Below are 21,741 nucleotides of genomic sequence, written 5' to 3' on the forward strand. Positions count from 1 at the left end.
TATATATATATATATGAATGACCTCCCTTTACTCTGGATACCTAGGATGTGTCAGAGATAACTAAGTTACAAAGATAACTGAGTGAGTTACAAAGATAACTAAGATTTGACCCTTACCCTTGAAGAACTCAATCCAGTCTTCCTTAAAGGCACTTCTAACACAAACTTTTCTATTTCAAGTTAAAAGTGTAAGAACAAGAATAAAAAGAACAGAAAGAAGAAAGCAAAAAGTAAAAGACTACAAGCTGTGAAATAAAATGTGGCAGACAATTAAAGTGATGTGACACTGTTTGCTTTTCTGAATTACCTGACATACAAAGATCTGTGACATTTAAGAACTCCGAACAGTGGTACCTTCAGAGATGACATTATAATCATTGATTAATAAGCCCAAAAGGCAAAAAAGAAAAAAAAAAGTCCAGAAGCTATACTCCCATTGCATAATTTTAAAATGTATTATTTGAAGTTTTAGAGCTGAAATATGAGGATATCTAAAAATTTCTAATAACCCGAGTTCACATGGGCTTTCTGAAATGTTTCTAAGGTTATGAGTAACAACAATGAAAGGAGGCTCAATATCTATCTATAAGGAAGACCTGGAATTTATAATAATGGTTCTTATTTATGGATCCTTACTATGACTCAGAAATATTCTTAGTCCTTTACGTACAGTTTCTCATTTAGTCCTCATGGCAATCCTTGAAGATAGATATTACTCTGGAGTGTGCAGAAGAAGTAATTTTACAATATTAAAATATTTGTGCTAACATGCAGGAATTTTGAAGCCAGGCAATCTCACCCCAAAACCTATAATGATCTCAGCAATATGCCTCACTGTCCCTTAGCATGGTCTAAGAGTAGGGGGTACTAAATACAGATTAGAAGAAGTATGGAATTTAATGGAAATGTAAAAGGCAAGGCTTATAGAAGGGGAGGCATACTCAGAGGAGCTGCTTTCTTGGGTACAACAGAACGTTCTAAGGGCTTATGTGAATATGGCTGCTCAGGCATGGTGTGAGAGTTAATAGCTATTATCTAAAGAAAAGCAACAACTGAAGCTTCAACTACAACAAGACTTGTTTGAAATGCATGGAACAGTGGGGTCATTGTTTTAGCTACAATCCTATATCTGAACAGTATACACATTCCCATAAACCTTCATCTGAAATGTTTGAACTGGTGCCATCATTAGCAATCCCATGAAAGCCTATTATAAATAAGCAATGAAACAGTAGCTGGAACTTCAACTGATTTCCACAAGCAGGACAATAAGTCACTGCCCACAATTAATCGTGCAGTCTCTTCAGGAAAAAAAAAATAATTAGCAAAGCTGTATACATGACTAGATGATGAGGAAGATAACAGCACTTACAGTGGATTATCTCACAACCCTATCAGACGGGTATGAACACTACTCCCATTTTAAAAGAGGAAAGTAAGGCTCAAAGGGCAAGCACTAGCTAGCAAAGGACCAGGGATTCGCACTAGAGAGCATTTACTCTGAAAACTTAATACCAATTAAATCTTTAACAAATCACTAAAATTCTACGTAGAGAAAATCTGATGATATAACACTGGGTGAAGTTTTGTTTAAAATTCCATAATTATACAAGTATAAAAATAGATAGCAACAGGGCTGGGGTTGTAGCTCAGTGGTAGAGCACTTGCCTGGCCCATGTGAGGCACTGGGCTCAATTCTCAGCACCAAATATAAATAAATATAGTAAAGGTTCATCAATAACTAAAAAGAAATAAAATAAAATAAAAAATAGCAACAATCAAGGTAACTGGGAAGGGTAGAAGGAGAAAGATGGCAGCAGAAACACCAGATACCTTCCTTAAAAAAGACTCAACGTCTCCTGGGCAAGCAACATGGTTTGGCATTAATGAACCGCGCCTTGACAATACTCAATCCCTGAAGACAGTGGTAAGCACCATCAGAGCTTTTCCTCTCACCCCTTCCATAAACTGGACTCTCTGCTGTGGGTCCATCAGTACTTACCAGCCTGAGAACAACTGCTGATAAACGTCAAGTTACTCAGCAGCAAGCTGTTGTCTGGTCAGCATATGGAATGCCTATTTGCAACAAGTAGGCATGAATCCATCCTTGTTCAGGAGAAAAGCTAAATCATATGCAAAATAAGGCCCCCAAACATTTCAGAGATCAGGCATGCTCAAAAGCTAAAAGTCGCTTTCTCCAATATTTCATGGGAAAATGTGTAATTCTAAGCATGGAAAAAAATTCTAATAAAGCAAATACACACAGACACAGGTAAAGGACTGATTTGCCTTGAAGCTAATATTTAAGAGTTATAAGATGGACTGGAAAATTGGTGACATAATTTAAATTTTCCTAAATACACACTCTCTTGGCTTGGAGCCTCCCTGCAAGACTGTGAATTAACACCTACCAAATACAGCTGCTTTGGGTCAATCACAAAGTTTGGCATAACACTGAAGCTAGCCTGGGTGAAAGACTGCTATTTTCAATTCTAAAAGATTTTCAAGTGAAGCCTAAGTGTTCACAAAAACATTTCAATGTCTTGAAAAACACCCAAATGCAAGTCAATGTGTTTTCCAAGGGGTTTCTTGTGTAGCAAATCTAGCTCCCCAAATCCTAATCTTATAATAGGAAGATATAATTTCTAATACAGGCATTCTACAATTAAATACAATCAAGTCACTATAATTTCTGCATCCAATGCACTAAAATATACAGAACTATTCCATGTATTCACACTATAAGCTCATGTTCAAACTGCCTAAATATTTTTAATCAAAAATTGGTTGTGTTTAAGCCAAGGCAAGGGTTCAAACTCTAAAACCAGAGTTCATTACAACAGGTCTTCTTTCCTGTGTTTTAAACTAGTAAAACAGGAATTTCTCATTCATATGCAGAGCTTGCATTAAAGAAGTAGACCATTTAGAAGCCTTGCTTTTGAAATTATATACCTACCTGAGCTTGTAAACCCAAGCTATGACACTATTCATGACATTTCACAATAAACAGAGCAAGAGACAACCTGAGTTCCCTAAGACCTGTCATAAAATTCTTAGAAAGAATGACAGGTCAGTGTTTTAAAATATCAAACAAGCCTAACTAACAGGTGCAAAGAAAGTGCCAAAATTAAAAAAAAATAAAATAAAAAAGAACGTAGCATTAACATCCCTGTAACATTCTGGATGCTGAATCACACATGGGGGGATGGGGAGGGAGGGAGGAGACAAATGAGGAAATTCAGAAACATGGAACAGCTCTCAATGGTGTCATTCACAGAGCCACTGAGCAGAGCGTGGTGTTCATCAATGATACAGTTCCCACACTTGCTGGAGCTGAGGCAGAATTAGACACAGAGCTGAAGACGGCTTAAGCAAAATAAGAGAAGAAAAAAGTTGCACATTCTAACAGCTTCAAAGCTAAGACTAACTCACAGTGAGGCTCTCTTGAGTCTCCCTCCTACACATAGACTCTGCTGTCATTTGTCATTCTGAGGTTTCAACTCACTGAACACAAGTTAGCAGGGTAAATCATTGTTGTAAAAGATCTAAAGTTTTGGACTAAAACCACTGGCAATTAAATATTTTTAAAAGTTATAAATTTATTCAAGTAATGGTGCTTTCTAAACATTTTAATCTGTTTTGATTTTTGGTACTGGGGACTGAACCCAGGGGGACTTTATCACTAAGCTACCTCCCCAGCCCTTTGTATCTTTTCAGACAGGGTCTCACAAAGTTGCTGAGTCTGGCCTGGAACCTGCACTCCTCCTGCCTCAGCCAGGATTACAGGCAGATTACATTCAGTTGTTTTTCCTTCTATCACCATGACGTTCACTTATTTTCTTCACACTCACAATTAGTATGCATTAGCCTTAAAACAAAATTTTAAAGCTGCAGTAATAATAATAGATCATTATGGAAATGTTTTAAAATTTAAATGTTTCTCTTAAGCAAACAATTAGCTTCAGTTCTCAATGTGATTTGAAATTTGAAAGTTCTATAGAGACTTTAGAGACCAGTAAAAGCATGTAACGAAACATCTCTCAACTCACAGTAATCTTTAAAAGAAAAGCCATCACACCTGACATCCTACCAGAGTCAGAGTGCCATCAGTGATGATCACCAGGCTGCATGGCTGGGGTGAAGGATATACTGTCCCTGTCACAACTGACTTCAGAATCAGTAGTGCTACTTCTCCCTGCTCCTCCCAAACTTCGACAAAGGTTGGACTACAGAGGTCCAGGAGGGCTCTCGGGAGAGACAGGCCTAGAGCCTTCCAGGAAGTAGGTATTTGTGTTGGCTAGAGGACTTTACAGGGAGCAAAGAAATGATGGCATATGTGGACAGGAAGGAAGGCGGCACTGCCAGCACCTCAGCCCAGACAAGGACATGAAAAGAACGAGATCCGCAGCTGCCCTCTATTAAATCCTGACTCTAAGCAAAGTCGAGGATTCATATTGATTGCTAAGACTTTTTCCCCCCTAACAATTAGCTCTTTATACAATTTCATCTGGCCAAGAAACGAAAAATCTTTTGTCTAGGATGCCATAGGTATAGTGCAGTCTCCAAGTGAAAATGAACCATGCCCTTGTATGGCCCCTTCAAGACCTATGATTCATGTTTCATGGAAAATATTGAGAAATATTCCATTAGAAATGAATCTGCTTTCACAGCGTATTGTATGTTTCCTGTGTTTTTCTTCCTTCATTATCACCAAGGACATTCCCATGAAAACAAAATCTTGTTTTCTCCCAGAGTAACTATATTCTCCAATATTCATCTGCTTCCTACTTCTAAGCTGCCTTTTAATGACATCACAATGAGTTTCTGGGGTGATCTCACAATGTCTTACAGAGAAAATTATTAAGTAACAAATTAAACTACAAACAAAGGGGGCTGACCTCAGATGGTATGATTTCAAAGGTTCCAGGAAGGGCCAGCAACTAACTCTACTTTCTACCACTAGTTTCCTCAAAGCAATCCCTAACCTACTGACTAGTGCTGAAACAGCCAGCTACTAGGCAGACAGTTTCAACCATGGCATAAGCAATGGGTATGACTTCAAAAATTTCCAGAAATATCCTTCTACCACTACTGACCCCCCTCATCCCAATTTAAAAGAGAGACCAAAAAAAAAAAAAAAAAACTTATCTACTAAGACGTAAATGCTTCTTTCAGAAGGTTCCACTACAGTATGACTCAGTTTCTAATTCTCTCCCAGTAAGTTTTCAAAAAGAAAACAGGAAAAGACTGTCTCCTATTCTACCAGTCCTCCCCACTCCCAGCAATAGGAGCTGGACACCCTACTTAGAAGCTCAGTCCACCCAAATCTGAGCCCAATCCTGGGTGGAAATAATGTAAGGAGTTCTAAACCAGTACACCCTACATCACACATCTGCTAGGCACCCCTAAACTACTAAGTACATCTTAGTTCTGTCAACCAACTACCTATCTTATTCTCAAGACCCAGACACCATCATCCCATTCACTTTGTTGTATAAACCATCTCTGTCTCATCCTGGCACCACGCCCAGAAATCCTGTTATTTCTGGAAGAGAAACCCACCTTGCTCTTGTCACATGCCTGAAGAGGAAAATGGAGTCCTCCCTGAAGGAGCAAGGCAATGAAGAACTCAGGCTCTGGAGTGAGCTAGCTGGGGACGAAAGCGCGATTCTGCCCTTTTTATAGCTGTGTGATTTTGAAGTGTGAATCAATATCTATGAGCCTCAGAGTCTTCAAGTGTACCTACTATACTCTAAATGAGAGAATGCACAGGATAGCAACAGCAGAGATGAAACCACAGTGAGAGTTAAGGATGGCATAACACGCACTGGAATTTACAAACACATCACCTGTTTCCACATCCTACACTGCTCTGCTTTACCCATGTGGAGTGAAGCATCACTAACTCATGCTGGAACTCCAATAAAGGCTTTTGAATGTTGTGCCTGGGTGACTGCCTGTTACACACTGGTGGCAGTCAATGGGTCAAGACTTGGGGTTCAGCCTATCAGGCAACTTTCCTTCGGGTTTCTAAAGTTTACCCTATTGTCACAGTGCTTCCCAATCCCAGCACAGTACTTGGTTCCTGGCCCTGGTCCTTCCCATTCTGTCCTGGGCCATTTCAATTAACTGGGCCAGATATCTCCATGACCCAAATGAAGATAATGGAAGTATCTGGGTCTTCAGAAGAAAACGAAGACAAGGAAGGCCATGGGAGCCAAAAATAAATGGGCTTCACAATTCTTCTTTAATCAAAGACATTTTTTAAATCACTGCAAGAGTGTCAGTGTCACTTATCTCCAAGTATTATCATAAATTATTACAAAGCTCCCATTGTGAACAGAGCGATATATTGCAGCATTTCCTGTGGCATATACTAGTTACTGATTTAGATTTAAAAAAAAAAAAAAAAAAAAAGCCAGGGAAAAGCTAACTATGAGAATATACACACGTGCGCACACTCCTTAGAAGTAAACTACAAGTTTTCCAAAAAGTGAACTCAGGTGTCATTAAAGACTAGATTTTATATATACATTGCTCTATGCAACAATTTGCCTTCATAGATTCTATTATAAACAGTTGGTTCTACAGGGACAGGGTCTGTCATAGGATGCCAATGTTACCATGACCAGAGACTCAACTATTTTCTTACTAAACTGAACACCTCAATTTTATACTATATAGGGAATTTTTCATCTAGCTTTTCTAGTGTGATTTTATCTAATACAAAATAGGTTGAGGTTTTCAAAGATGACAATATCCACTTATTAGAGAGAAATTCAGCCAGTAAAAATCATTGATAAAAATCATTTCAGATTAACTCTAATTAATACTCATGGGGCTTGAATTCTTTAAAAATGTACTCATTAATTAAAAAAGAATGTTGTACATTTTTGTTTTTAAAGATACAAAAGAAGTAATGGAACTACAAAGCACCATGCTGTTTCATTAAGGAATGTAATGGAAAAACCAACTGTTTCTATGCAGCTCATTATAGGAAACTAAACTGATGTGCATTTCCTCTCATTTGTTTATGTATTGCAAACAAGTCCTCTGATGAGTTTACAGTCCAATCAAATAACCTAATACTGATCTAAGTTACATGTCAATTTACTATTTGCCATAATCCCAATAGCTGCCAGAAGAAGTTACCACAAACCATGCCTTCTGCAGGAGTAAACAAAACTAGGTGCCTAGAAGGCTTGATGTTTTCAAAGGTGAACTAAGAAAGACCCCCAAGAATGTGCTGGGAGTGGAGGGCGGGAGGATGGAAACTGACCATATTTCCAATCTTTAGATGGGGGTCAAAGTAAAAGGACTGTGGTTGTGAAGTTAAGTCATATACTCATAAAACATCTGAAGAACTCTATCTGTAGAGTGGGAGATATTCTGCCTAGTCTTCCCCTTGCTTATAGGTGATATACAGCCCTCCATTGTATCCCAGGCCTAATATACTATATCAAGGAGCCTCACACAAGCAGCTTCTTCAGATGACAAGGTTCAAGACTCAGCTGATGCTAAAAAGAGTAATATTCCTGGAGATCTTGGGAGAGGGCATTTTGCACGTGGAAAGGACACTGGATGCCAACAGGTAAAGCTGTGGTGGGCAGCTTTCTAACCATGGCCTCCAATGACTGCCTCCTGGTATTAACACCCTTATTTAATTCTCTTTCCTGACTGTGAGCTGGCCCTACTGACTCCCTCTTGCCTTCTAGTTAAATGCTCTGATGAAGCCAACTGCCAGAACATAAGTCCCATCCCCACAGAGAGACCCATTTAACAAGGAACTGAGTGAAACTTTCTAATGGCCTCCAAAAAACTAAATGCTGCCAACAACCAAAGTGAGGCTAGAATATCCATGTACAGACTTGTCTTAAGACAACTGAGCCCTGTCCCACACTTTGACCTTAGCTTTCTGAGAGATCCTGAGCCCTAGGATCCATAGAAATGAAGATTGTTGCTGTTTAAAGTCATTAATTTTGGAGTGACCATTTAATCAGTGATAACTAGATATCCAATACGTACTTTACTACTAAATGCATCATCTGCATAGCATCACAATTTGAGACAATTTTTCAGGGAAAAGATACATTTTTACCTCTAGAAAATCATGCACACATGTAAGAAAAACCTCCTTCTTTAAAATAAGGGGGAAAAATCCTTTGATTTGAATGTTTACCAAAACTTCCTTACCTTGGATGCACTGAAGTGTTCCATCCTCCGCTCTTATTGTAAAAGTCTCACCTGGATTAACTTGAACGAGAATAACCTGCCAAAATAACACACAAATTTCAATTTAATACTAGTAAACCTGAAATTTTCTTCAAGTTTTATTATCTAAATTTAAGCAGTATGCAGGAAGTACATCACACAGATACCTTGTATAAATGCAAAACTTAGGGTATAAATCTTAAACCTGGTTCAAACTTTGAGAGATAAAAGGATATGTGCATTTAAAGTTAGTCAAATGATTCCTACTACATTACTTACATAACTTTTTAAAAAATCAACTTTAAGATGCCTTTTGTTTGGAAAGCACAACTTCTTTTTCTCTTTCATAAATTAAAACACAACACTTGGGCTGGGGATGTGGCTCAAGCGGTAAGGCGCTCGCCTGGCATGCGCCGGGCGCTGGGTTCGATCTTCAGCACCACATAAAATAAAATAAAGATGTTGTGTCTGCCGAAAACTGAAAAATAAATATTAAAAAAATTATCTCTCTCTCTCTCTAAAACAAAAAACAGCAACACTTTATTTATAAATGAAAACTGCACTTAGAAATGAAGTTATGACCTGACATTGTTGTATTCTGCTCCCAAGTATCTATTACTAATCTGAGTTATAAGATTCTTCTACATAACAATACAAAGCAATTCATAAAAATTAAAAGTGGCAAAAAAGAAGTATCTGGGTATAAGATCCTGAAGAAATGATGACCTGTATAAGTTAGTAATATTATAAATAAGCCCCACCAAATACTCAGCTGTTTTGTTTTGTGTTTTTGTGGTGCTAAGGATTGAATCCAGGGCCTTGCTTATGCTGCAAACATTGTAACTCTAAGTCACATCCCCAGACTTTTCTGTTTCAATTGCCTAGGGCTAGCCTCAAACTTGAAATCCTCCTGCCTCAGCCTCCTGAATAGCTGTGATTACAGATGTGCACCACGACAACCAGCTTCACATGTTTAAGTTTATTACCTAGAGGTAGTGTTTCAGTTATCTAAACATTTGATATAAGTAGATTACTTCCAAAAGACTAGCCTATGAGTGACAATGGCAAAATATGTTCTTTCAATAGCCTCACAATTTAGCTCTAATTAAAGGATAATAAAGGGGAAAATCACTAATTTACATCTAATATAAATTAAAGATCATAATCCAAACTTAAAAACTATAGTTAAAAATTATCAGGTGCAAGACTAGCACTACTAAAATATATACTTTTAGAAACTGATAGGTATCAGTGTTCATGCCTTCTTGGCTTGAAACTACCAAGTACATTGTTGTCTCCTTGCTCATCTCTGCCCACCACACACATTATTCCTTCCCTGATCAGCTAATGTCTACTCATTCCCCTGAGCTTAAGACATAGCCTCTGACTCTCAGAGCAAGCCTGGGCCCCAATAGATGTTCTTTAAAAAAAAAAAAAAAAACACACTCTTAGTTCTTCCTAGAACTTATCATTGCAATTAATTAGCTAAGCAATGATTTCGCTGTCTTTCCTTCATTAATCAAGGTGCTTTACGGATAAGATCTGACTGTCTAGCTGTGTGCCTGGCATAGAATAAATGCTCAATAACTATTTTTACTGAAAGAATGGAAGTCATAAATCATAAGAAAAACTGCACAGAATTATTTTAACTTTTGAAAATAAGCTTTCATAAGATGCAATAGCAGTCAACTTTATTTACTATATGTACCATAATATATGTAAAACTCATTTCACCTTTAAAAACTAAACTTTTAATATCCATGTCTTTTGCTTTTTATAGTAATTCACCATAGAAGACATGGCTTAGGTTATTAAAATTTTTTTAATTAGAAAGTACATGAACTGGGTGGGGAGGTCATTCAGGAGGAAGCAGTCTAAGCTACATTCCTTGTGCTTCTCATTATTATAAATGATAAACTACCTCAAGGCAATTTGTTTTTCCTGTACAATAACCATGCAAATAATCCTCGAGTCTTCAGTGTACAAGTTCTCACCAATGTAAACACACTGTGCCATTTTAAAGACTCAAAAGGAAATCCCTTCAGATCTCTAGAATGATTAAAAAAATTTCGATTGCTTTTTTGAAACTGAGCTTTTAAAGTCATTTAACATGAAAATCATCTGAGTTAACTCTGTTTCTACATAAATACAGGCCATATCTCTACTCCAATGATATAAAGTATCACTTCGATAAAGAAAATTATACTTGTCTTTTTAGAAGTCCGTGTACAAATTCTAGCATCACTGTAACAGAGCAGAAACCATCTGCTTTGTGTTTAAAGCTCTAGGAATAAGCATGTAATATATGCCTATGGGATTAATTTGGGGGGGGGGGGGGGGGAGTTAATGGGCACCAAGACTCTGTGTCCTATATTCTTTGACAACTCCAAATTGATATATTCTCTTCTACTACATTTATAATTGTCAGGCAATGTATCCTTGACTGTTGGTTCTGAAAATACAATTCACCAGTATTATGGAAACTCCCAGGCAAGAAAAAGGATTTCCGAAGTGGAGTACGCTCCAGATTGTCACATTATCTGCCTTGTATATTGCACAAAAAGTGTAACCCTTCCTTAGTGGTTGCTGACACTACAGGCCACATGCAAATGTGGCCTGGAGGCATCCAAATCCACTGGTGCCTTCCCGGCTCAGCTTATTGAGCTCAACTTCTGATTCCTATCCTACTTCTTCAAGGAGAAAGACAGTAAGTAAAGGGCTTTTAAGCATTCTAACAAAATACCTCTCTTCAAATGTTTAGTTTCTGTAATTTTCACTGCTGCTGAGCTGCTATGGCAACCAGATTATAATGGCAACCAGATTATAATCTACCAAGTTACCTCAGAAACCAGGCAAATCTCCTGTGTCCCAATACCAATATTTCTTAGTAAAAGCAAAAGCCACTATTTGAACAAACTATATTCATATTTGCAAAGATAGTTTAAAGGAAAGTGTTATGTTCTACTGAGGGAGGCTGACCACCTTGCTGCTTTCACTGTCAATAAGCAGAGATAAAAATAACGTTTTGACGCACCAGCTCCAGTGACCTGCCTGCCAACAGACATGAATGAGTTCCCGCAACGGGCCTTGCATCACGCAGCCCTGAGGAGCATGAGTCACACCTTGGCAGGCTAGGGCATCTGATCTTTTGTATTGTATCATACCAGTGTCTCTCTGTCTCTGCCCCGCCCCCCAGCACACACACACACACACACACACACACACAAAAGCAGACCTAACTGCTGCAAGTTCTCTTAAATACAAAACATAAAACACAACATAGCTGTCCAAATCTCATTTTTTGGCCACTTACTGACCATTTCCTACTTTTCCAAAGACAACTTTAAACCAATTCATGCTATATTCTGTGTCTTGTCAGAGAAAAAGAAAAAGGCAAAGATTTTAATCACTGATAGATTTTCTTCCCCAGAGATGTTAAAAAAGAACCACACTGATCAAAGCATAGAAGCATACCTCAGGGTACTATTGCTTCATCGGATCTGTTTCAAATCCATTAATGCTACCTGAACCAAGAAGCCCAAAATAAACACAAGGCAGTTTATCAAGGCTTAATGAAAAATAAGGGACCACTCTTCCAAAGTCTAACAAAACAATAAAACAAGATTTAGAATTAATATAATTGAGCAAATGGCTGAATACAGCATCCTGGGAATGCTTTACCCAAGAAGCAGACTGAAAGAAGATGTAGCAAATCTTTCCTCACAGATATAAATCTAAATTCAACTGTTTTTCACTCATCAGAAGGAAAAAAAAAAAAGCTACTTTTGCAATTTACATTTTGCTTGGCTGATTAACCAGAAAAGGAATAACATCTAAGACTACTCCTGGAGGCAAATTTCTGATTTATGCCTCAAATAAAAAAAAAAATCACAGACACCTAAGCAATCATTGTAGTGTGTATCAGTCCATCAAAAACGTTCTACTATCTGGGCACAGTGGTGCATGCCTGTAATCTCAGCAGCTTAGAAGGCTGAGGCAAGAGGATGGCAAGTTCAAAGCCAGCCTCAGCAAAAGTGAGGAGCTAAGCAACACAGTCCCTAAATAAAACACAAATTAAGGCTGGGGATGTGACTCAGTGGTTGAAGGCCCCTCAGTTCAGTCCCTGACACCTCCCCCTCCCCCCTCAAGAAAAAAAAAAAAAAAAAAACTTCTGCTGGAAGAGTAGTACTCACTAACCCACAGCAAAAATATTGTATTTGCAGTACTCTTAAAGGTTCATCCAGGGCTGGGGATGTGACTCAAGCAGTAGCGCGCTTGCCTGGCATGCGCAGGGCGCTGGGTTCGATCCTCAACACCACATAAAAATAAAAAAAATAAAGATGTTGTGTCCACCGAAAACTAAAAATAAATATTAAAAAAAACTCTCTCTCTCTCTCTCTCTCTCTCAAAAAAAAAAAAAAAAAAGGTTCAGTCCAGTACCTGGACCATTCCAGAAAGAGACCTCATTTTGCTTCCAGAACTTTCTTTCCACTGACCACAATTTGTGAAGGCTGTCTTACTCTTATACTCTTATACTTACTTAGGTGTTTCATGTATAAATGAACTCTTCCTTTGGAGCCAACATTTAGGATAAGGGAGGAAACGTGATACAACCTAAAAGCTGCCAGAGTCCCATGTAAGTCAAGGCTCCATTCAGGAATATCTGACAGGTTTGATTTTATTTGATTGTGGGGTAGGGGAAGGGATTTGCTAGGAATTAAACCACGCACTCATACATGCTAGGCAAGTGTTCTACCACTGAGCCATAGCCCATGATAGCTTTTAAAAATTGACCTTTGCCTGCGTGAAAGGAGCAGTAGCACCTAAGCCTGGTGCTACTATTTTCTGGTCTCTTTCTTCCCCACCCTCTCCCTTATATGCTCTCATCCTAGATTACTAAACTTATCCATCCATACACACCTTTGAGATTCTAGTCTCCAGGTCCCAGACCACAGCTGGCCTCAGGCAAAACTGAAATGCATACATTATTTGTTCTCTTAGATCCCTCTCTTTTCTCCCAATTAGGAAAAGGGAAATGATGTGTTACAAATGACTAAAAATTTTCTTTGGGCTAATAATACACATGAAGAAAACTACCCAGGATTAAAAATGTGAGCAGGCAGACGAAAAAGGCATTGGACAGGAATGGGAAAAGTATTGATCAGCTCACCCTGCTCTCCCATCTCCCCCTGAGGCCTGAATCCAAAATGGCAGGAAATGAGTAAACAAGAAGAAGCCTCCAAGAGGATTTAAACAAACACCAGGTCAAGGTACAAGGACACACTCACAGGTGAAGTACCTCAGGGGTCAGCATAACTCGTATGGTAAATGATCTTCCTTTGATTCTTTCTGGGCTTCTTTGAGATTATTTCTAGTGATCCCAAATTTTAATATTCCGATTTCCTCAAAGGACATAAGGTTAAAATGTTGTCTCCTTCCTCAGACTTTTCACATTTATAAAATTGATTGAGCATGATGCAGTCTACTTTATCAAGTTCTTTTTCCAGATTTTTTTTCTACAATGTCTACAAAAATAGTTATATGGTCAGCCAGATATGCTGATTTTTATGCTGATTATTAACCAGATTTACAGATGGGAAAACTGAGATTTAAAAGAACACAAGAAATTTGTTCAAAGCCATTAAACTACAAAGTATCTGAGCCAGCACTGGAATCCAATCTTGCCTGACCAAAATGCATGCTCTCCTCTTCCATAACACCACTCCCCCTCTAATAGGCATGAGTTTCACAAGGTCACGTCTCTATGGTGATGCTTCAAAAAACTTCTCTAATAAAAGAATATCACTAACTGATCAAAGGCACATCCCTTAAAGATGTAGGACAAGTTTTCTTCCAGGAAATCTGTGCTCACTCCCAGAAGCAGAACCCCCTACCCTACAATTAGGATAGGGCCATCGGGTTGTGAGGGATCCTAACTTTTATATTGGACAGGACAGACCAATGAGCTAATACTATAATAACCCAATGGCTAGATGCCACTTCTCATGGCCCAACATTATGCATGAGAAAAATAAAAGATGATTTCTGGGAAGACTGCATTACAAGCCCTCATGCTTCCCAAAGTCACATGTCATTAACAAAAATAGACTGGGATAGCTAATACCAAAAGAGAAAATAGATGAATCAAGTGGGATGTTTTTATGCACTGAAATCACACAATTTTATGCCTGCAGAGAATATATTCACATGGAATATATTCACATGGAAGAGTTCAATGATAAATGCTCTCAGAGCACTGTCTCTGACTTCATTCAGCAAATACTGGTGAGTGCCAGGATGACTTAGGTATTCCTCTAGGCACTGGAGACAATACAAAGTGCTGCCCTTTTGGGGCTGATGAAAGGGAATTACATGGGATAAGGAGTTGGAGGTCCTAAAAAGAGGTCATTTAAATAAAAATAAACCATTTAAAGACAGTGGTAAAGAAAATACAATGGTAATTTACAAAAATCTGTACATTTTTACTACCCCTAATTGCACACTGCCTTGAATAAAGGGATTCTATTACAAAAAGAGCTGCTGACTGTTAAGAATATAAATATAGCATGAACCTAAATGGACAAAAAATGTAATATAGAGGGCCCAAATTAAGTTAAAAGCCTCTTTTAAGACAGCCATCAACACCTGAATTTGAATTTCAATTATAGGACTTTCAAAACAAAGACCAAGAACATAAAAAGCCAAAATTCCAAGTAAGCTTTATGGTAGTACCTTGCCCAAGAGTAATAATTGCCAGGATTGGAGCACCACCATGACTATTTAAATAGTTTTTCTTTTGTTTTATTAAATACATTTTTCTAAGAGCAGTTGAAAGCCAAAAATATAACTTGTCTTCCCTACACCTGAATTCCCAAGCTGGGTTTTGGCCACAATAATGGGAATCAGCAGCTAAGGCCACTTCCTACCTACCAGCTCAACTCAACAGTTAATATGCTCTGCACACTGAATCTAGCACATCTCACTCCATTTAGATCCAGCTACCTCATGTCTGGTTTTGATCAGCTGAGGCTGAGCAACATGATCCCCCACTGATGTACTAATTAATGTCACACAGCTCTACAATGAAACTTCATTGAACCTAAACAAGCAACTCTTAATTTTGGAATCACTGGACTAGTGAGGAAAGTTATTTAACTGCCTACATTCCAATAGTCTTTTTAAACCCATTTTAGTGTTGGTTATGTATGCAGATAACACTGTTCTTCTCCTTAAGATTTAAGAAAAGAATATGCTCATAAACAATGTTCCTATCCTTCTGACAGAATATTATTTTCCCATATTTTATCATTAGAATTATTTTATAATCAACTTCTCCATATTTCTAAAATTTCTTAATTGCTTGAAATTAATACTATTGTTACCTTATTTTTGTGTTCATTAACATAGTTCTAGAATTTGGGAAGGGTTTGAGGGAAGAGAAAGAAAGATCCCTCCCCACCCCAATGTATAGAATATATCACCTATTCAGACCTTGACTTTGCATAGATTATATTACCCTTTATTAAATCAACACATAATGCAATTACCAAAATCTTGGTCATTCCATTCAACTTTACAAATATTTACAAATATTTACCTACTGCCAGGCACTTTATTAAGCACTGATGATTCTGTATGGGAATGATGAAATCCTACCCATCTTGTGTGTTGGTGCTATAGTACAGAAATATGCTTACCTGTAACAAAATATGATTATATGCTGTTAAGTGCTATGGAAACTGATGAAACCATCTAGAAATCAGGAGAAGTTGTATTGGGAGTGACATTTAAAGGAAGAATAGTCACGGCACAGTGACACACACCTGTAATCCCAGCTGAGGCAGGAGGATCACCAAGTTTGAGGCCAGTCTCACTATTTAGGGAGATCCTATCTCAAAATAAAAAATAAAGAGGATGTACCTTAGTGGTCGAGCATCCCTGGGTTCTCTCCCCCATGCTACAAAAAAGGGGGTGGGGCATATACGAGACTGCAAATGGATAAGCAAAAGAACAATCGTATGAGTAAACACAGAGGCCTGAATAGTGTGATGTGTTTAACAAACGATAGAATTCTGACATGGCTGTCAGGATACGTGAACAGGACAGAGAGACAAAGATAAAAACTGCAGGGGCAGACAGGGCTTTCTCAAAACAGGTTTGTTGGATCTACTTAAAATTCTGGACTTTATCCTGTGAACAGCAATACAGCTGCATTAGTAGACAACTCACAACAGTGAGAACTCAAACTTAGAGGCCAACACTAGACCTGTGGAGCCCAGCAAAAAGATGCTGGTGAAACATCCATCTGCAATGTAATTCAGGAATTCCACTGTTCTAAGTAAGAGTTTGTAAAAATAACTAATAGATCAAATGCTATGGCTATCCAGATCTCAGGGCATGCTGCAGTACAGTTCCGCTCAAGCTCTCTACCAACATTGGGGTTTCTAAAATTGTGGAGGTAATGTGTATGGCTCTCCAAGCCACAGCTACCTCATATCACTATAATCCTGTTATCTTCTGCCATTCTCATTTCCATCAGTGCTGCCAACTGCATGTCTCTCTCATGCCTCTTCCTTCTAGGCTTTTTCTGTCCCTTGGTATTTGTTTCTCTTTGGTTTCTTGGGTTTTGCTCTAAAAAACTAATTTCCAAAAGCATTCAACAGCCAGCCTAGTACTCCTTCCCTTTACCTCTTGCAACTTCCCAAGTAGTCGAGTCGCAGTGGACTATTCTTGCCCACCTACCATGTTTTCCATTGCTTTGCTGACCAAACAGAAAGGAGTATGAGGGGAAATACTGGAAAACAAAATTCTGAGTCTCGGGAGAATCAGTACACTATTTTCTTTCAAAAGTCCAACATTAATCATACCCCAAAATATCTTTGATTTCTAAGTAATTCTATTTTAAACCAGTTAGTTGAGTTTCTTATTTCTTGACATTATAATTTTACCTTTATCATATTTTATATATATGTATAAGAAACAAGGACTCCAAATTTAAGACTTAAAAAAAAAACACAACTCAATCTTTTTTAATTGAAAAAACTGAATCCTAAAGACATTCAACATTTCAAAATATAAGTACATGCTATTACATGTTTAAGTTTCTTTTTTCTGCCATACTAAATGTTAAACTAAAATTAGAAAGGGTTCAGGTCAGAGCTGTCTTCTGAGTAACATTACAAGTATATAAAAACTGAATAGTTAAGTCACTCTCTGCTAGCCTCCTTTTAGTTTCAACATCTTTGAGCTGTTTAAATATCAACTAGGAGACAACTAGGGATGTATTCACAAGATTCATAGTGAGAAGAGCAAGTGAGACAGATGAAGTTGTGTCCCAGCTCTGTCAGGCAGGCCACATAGCCTGTCCATCCCTCATTTTCTCATCTGTAAAAATGAATACCTACCTCACAGTCTAGTCTGCTCCACAGAACAGAGCAGCCTAGGGCAGGCCATTAACCATAATATAAGCTCTATACAAAACTGTTATTAATACTTTCTTCAAAACCCTAACAGTGATAAGGTCTTAGTTAATAAAAATGAGACACCCCCAAAAAAGTTTTTATCAAATCTGCTGTTTCATGTTCTCAATAAAAACCAAAAACAGCCAATTCCCACCTCTGTCCAGAGCTTCTGTTGGAGAAACATTCTGGCTCTCCTTGGAAAGATTCACCTCCTAGCTCATCACACACCAGTATCTATCCGTTCCGCTTCCTTAGATCCCAGCAACAGAGTAACTTCAGAATCCATTCACGGAAGTTCTGAAATCTAAGCCCATTACAACTATAAAATGGTTTGGATTACTTGGAAATGCTTCTGATTCAGATTATCATAAAGCAAATCATCAAGAGAAAGTAATACAGTAACACCACAGAATGTGACAATTTTCTAAAGTTCAGGAGAAGACACTCCCTCTCTGGTTATTTTCTGACCCAAAGGCTGCTCTGTCAAAGCACATGGAAGAATTAAACTCTTCTTTAACATCTCCAAGAAACATCAGGTATTTGTCTTTTTAGACCTTTAAGAAATTAGTTTGAGATATTATCTAGCACAAAATCCAGGAAAACAAAATGAAACAGTTGGATACTTAAAACTAATAAAAAGTTTAAAGAAACTATCCAGATTTAAGATTTCAATGCAAACAGAATGAAAGTGCTTTTCAAAAAGTAATGCTTCAGAGCTGGAGACATAGTTCAGTAGTTAGGGTACTAGCCTAGTGTGTGCAAGGCCCTGCACTCAATTTCAGGTACCACAAAAAAAAAAAAAAAGAAAGAAAGAAAGAAAGAAAAGGAAAAAAATGCTTTCAGATGTTTCTTTCTAATATAAAGCTAGATCTAGTACTAAAGCTCTGTTAAGCAAATGTTGGAAAGTCACACACACTTATATTCTCAATCTTGGAAGAATCACATCCTTGAGTACATACACATACCAACTTGAACAAATGAACAGCAGATCATTTCAATTCTTCCCTCATTCTGCGCCAAGTCCAAACTCAGGACTGACACTAGTCTCTGTAGAGTGCGAAGGAAAAATGTGACAAGGATTTTCCAGCCAGCCCCGCCCCTCCTCCCTGCATGCCCTGAGCACATACAAACACATAGCAGATTCTATGCACGTCTAATTCAGGGCCAGTTTATGCACCATGACATCAGTGCAGTATAGTGAGCCAAGTTTAAACTCCATCTGGGACAAATAATGTCCAGGCACACTGTGACTTCTTTTGTTTATATACACTGACTAAATATGTCTTGGTGGTAAATGAACTGACTCCTAAGATTTATTTCCCAAGGCCTCCAAAACAATATTCTGCACCCTGAAGCAACTCCTTGCCTCCAGTTTCTTTCCAAGGCTATGAGCAAGTGATTTTTAACAGAACACATGATTTTGAAACATATAATTAACATCTTGAGGAGAGTCAAAGTCCAAACAGCCCTTCATCAATCTCAAACAAAGAAAATGAGAAACTCACTAACAAATGGGTGTGGTGGGACGGTTCACAGTACAAATACTGCACGAAGCTTAATTCTATATTTCCCTTGGAGAACAGGAAAAGCAGAGGTGAGAAATCTAAGAAATGGTAGTGTGGCAAACTGGCTATCATTTTTCTTTTTGGAGAATAAACTCAAGGGTTTTGGTTTGGTTTGGTTTGGTTTTTTATTCTGGCATTACTTAAGAGAAATAATTATAAATTCAAAATGAAAAACCACCAACAGAATCAAGTCTTATAAGTAAGTTTCTATATTTCTTTAGTTTCAAAAAAAATGTTGAATGGAAATGAAGGGTGGAGTTTGGGAGCAGAAGGCAGGCAGAAATGCCCTCCTGGCTCCCCATGTGAAACTGCTCGGAGGAGGAACCCTACCATACTTCCGGGGTCACCACTATCTCTCAGCAGCTACTGCTGCAAGGAAATTGCTCCCTTGCTACTAAGCTCAGGGAGGAATTCCCTAAAGAGAGCCCCAGGGTGACCTGGGCTGGGCTCTGAGGACTTGGCTCCCAACTCCTGCTCCAAATCTGCTCCCCAGGCCTTCAGCCACTGCTTAGTTCTCATATCTCAGTTCTCATATCTCAAAGCCAGAATCACTGCCACCTTCTGGAGTTAATGTAGAGGCCACATAAGTTAATGAAAAGGAACAACCTTCTTTGTCAACTTGCTATTTACTACTGTGCAAAGCCCATCTCATATCTCCCCAGTTGTTTGCCTGAACAAGACTAACAGTGAGTGTATGCCCTACCCAAGCAGCACCATCTGCCCAGAAGGTAAGACCCACATTTGGAAGAGGACCTAAGTGGAATCAAATCCCACCCCTATGATTTGCCTGATAAAAGTATTAACCTTTCTCACTTCATATTCTGCTCATAAAGATGACTGCCACCTTTTAGAGTATATGAATACTGGATAAAATGATGTATGTAAGTGCTTAGCACTGGTTTCAGGAACTCATCAGTCCACAAATGGTTACTATTCCTTCTCTCCACAGCAGAAGGAACAAAGAAACCAAAGTACCTACTAAAAGTCATTCTTTCCAAGAATTTATCATCCACAAATAAGCACCCAATTAAAAGTCATTAAGACCAAAAGTCTTCTGGTGATCAGCAAGATTACAAAGTAAAATTCAAGTTTGCAGTAAATGCCAAAAAATTTAGTCAAACACTTGGCAACCTTCAAGTGTTGAAAATCTGACTTCTAACATATCTTTTACATTGTTATACCCCTGAAATCTGTGTAACGTCAAACTCACACAATCTTTTGTCCCACAGTTCCCTGAAGGTTTTAGAATAATTATTAGGAAAGGAACCATTGTCCTCCTCAAAGAAGGAGTTCACACCTGGCATGTGCTTCTACAAGTCTAATGGGTGAAGGCTCTTTGGAATTCAAAGGGTGCTTGGTGTGTGGGGAGGTCACTGCAATGTGGAAAACCCTCAGTGCCTGGCCCAGGAGCACACCATTTTCAAAACAAGAAAACAGAAACTCTAAGAAGTCAATTGGATGACAACACCCAGTTACTACAGGAGAATGTCCTGTCATCCAACTCTACCCTTGACTGATTCTCTAGGTCCTTAAAAGAGATAAAATTCACAGGCAAGATATTCTATATAAATTTAACATCCAATTTACTATTACAACCTCTAAAGAAAAATACAGATGCCACTGCTTCATAATTCACATTGTAATAGTATATTATATTACAGTTTTACTTTCAGTCATAACTAAAGCCACCAAATAAGTTATAAAGGATTCTCTTTGTGTGGGCCTTTTTGTCAAGGTGATGAGAGTTTAACTCATTGTATACCATCGTCCCATTTATGAAACGTAAATTGAGCAACAAATATACCATTTATGATAACTTTAAAATATTTATATTTTTATAGTATTTTAATAAAGTAATGTGACTGATTAGTGTGATATTCATGATTATTGGTATCATTAATAACCCTGATAATAAATCATATAATTATGATTTACAACCTATTTTAATGTACCTGTGTCAATTTCATTGACACAGTCGCAGAATTGAACACCTGGTACTTAATAGTTTAATCGGGTCTTAAATAGATCAATTCTGGTAAGGCAAAACAGAAATTTAAGTGGTGAAATCAGAAAAGATGAATAAGTTGCATCACTCTGACCCGTCTACCTACCAAACAGTCACTAACTAAAGCACATGCTTTGGTGTATCACAGAGACTGTTTTCCCATTTTTAAAGCAGTTTCTTGTGAGTCAGGAACTAAGAGTTCTCTACTTTTTATTGATTACCTCTATGCATTGTCCTACTTCAAGCATCCTGGGAACTCCAAAGAGCCTCCACTGATGAGACTTGAAGATAGGCATGAACTAGAATGACAACACTGCCACAGAAAGACCAGAGAAACTTCTGCTCAGTGCTGAACTGTGCTAATGACAATAACTGGGCAGTTAAGCAGAGACAGCAAAGAACTGGAGGTAACCATGGTCAAGTTTTGGTAGCAGGCTGACCACAGTATTTACACAGCAAAGATGTCATGAAGGTGCCAAGCCTACTACTAGAAGGAAAG

The 21,741-nt window shown here is 38.1% G+C and overlaps 1 protein-coding gene across 5 annotated transcripts in view; it reads right to left on the bottom strand.

Moving 5' to 3' along the window:
• Fndc3b (fibronectin type III domain containing 3B) overlaps positions 1–21,741 on the bottom strand; it is a 328,163-nt gene that overhangs the window by 222,159 nt on the left and 84,263 nt on the right. For all 5 annotated transcript variants that reach the window (XM_015494261.2, XM_048814289.1, XM_048814288.1 and 2 more), the window contains exon 3: positions 8,194–8,269. In XM_015494261.2, coding sequence (XP_015349747.1) covers positions 8,194–8,269 — 76 coding nt within the window. The remainder of the gene's footprint in view (positions 1–8,193; positions 8,270–21,741) is intronic.

The sequence above is a fragment of the Marmota marmota genome, unplaced genomic scaffold (assembly GCF_001458135.2).
Source record: "Marmota marmota marmota unplaced genomic scaffold, marMar, whole genome shotgun sequence".
Classification (NCBI taxonomy): domain Eukaryota; kingdom Metazoa; phylum Chordata; class Mammalia; order Rodentia; family Sciuridae; genus Marmota; species Marmota marmota.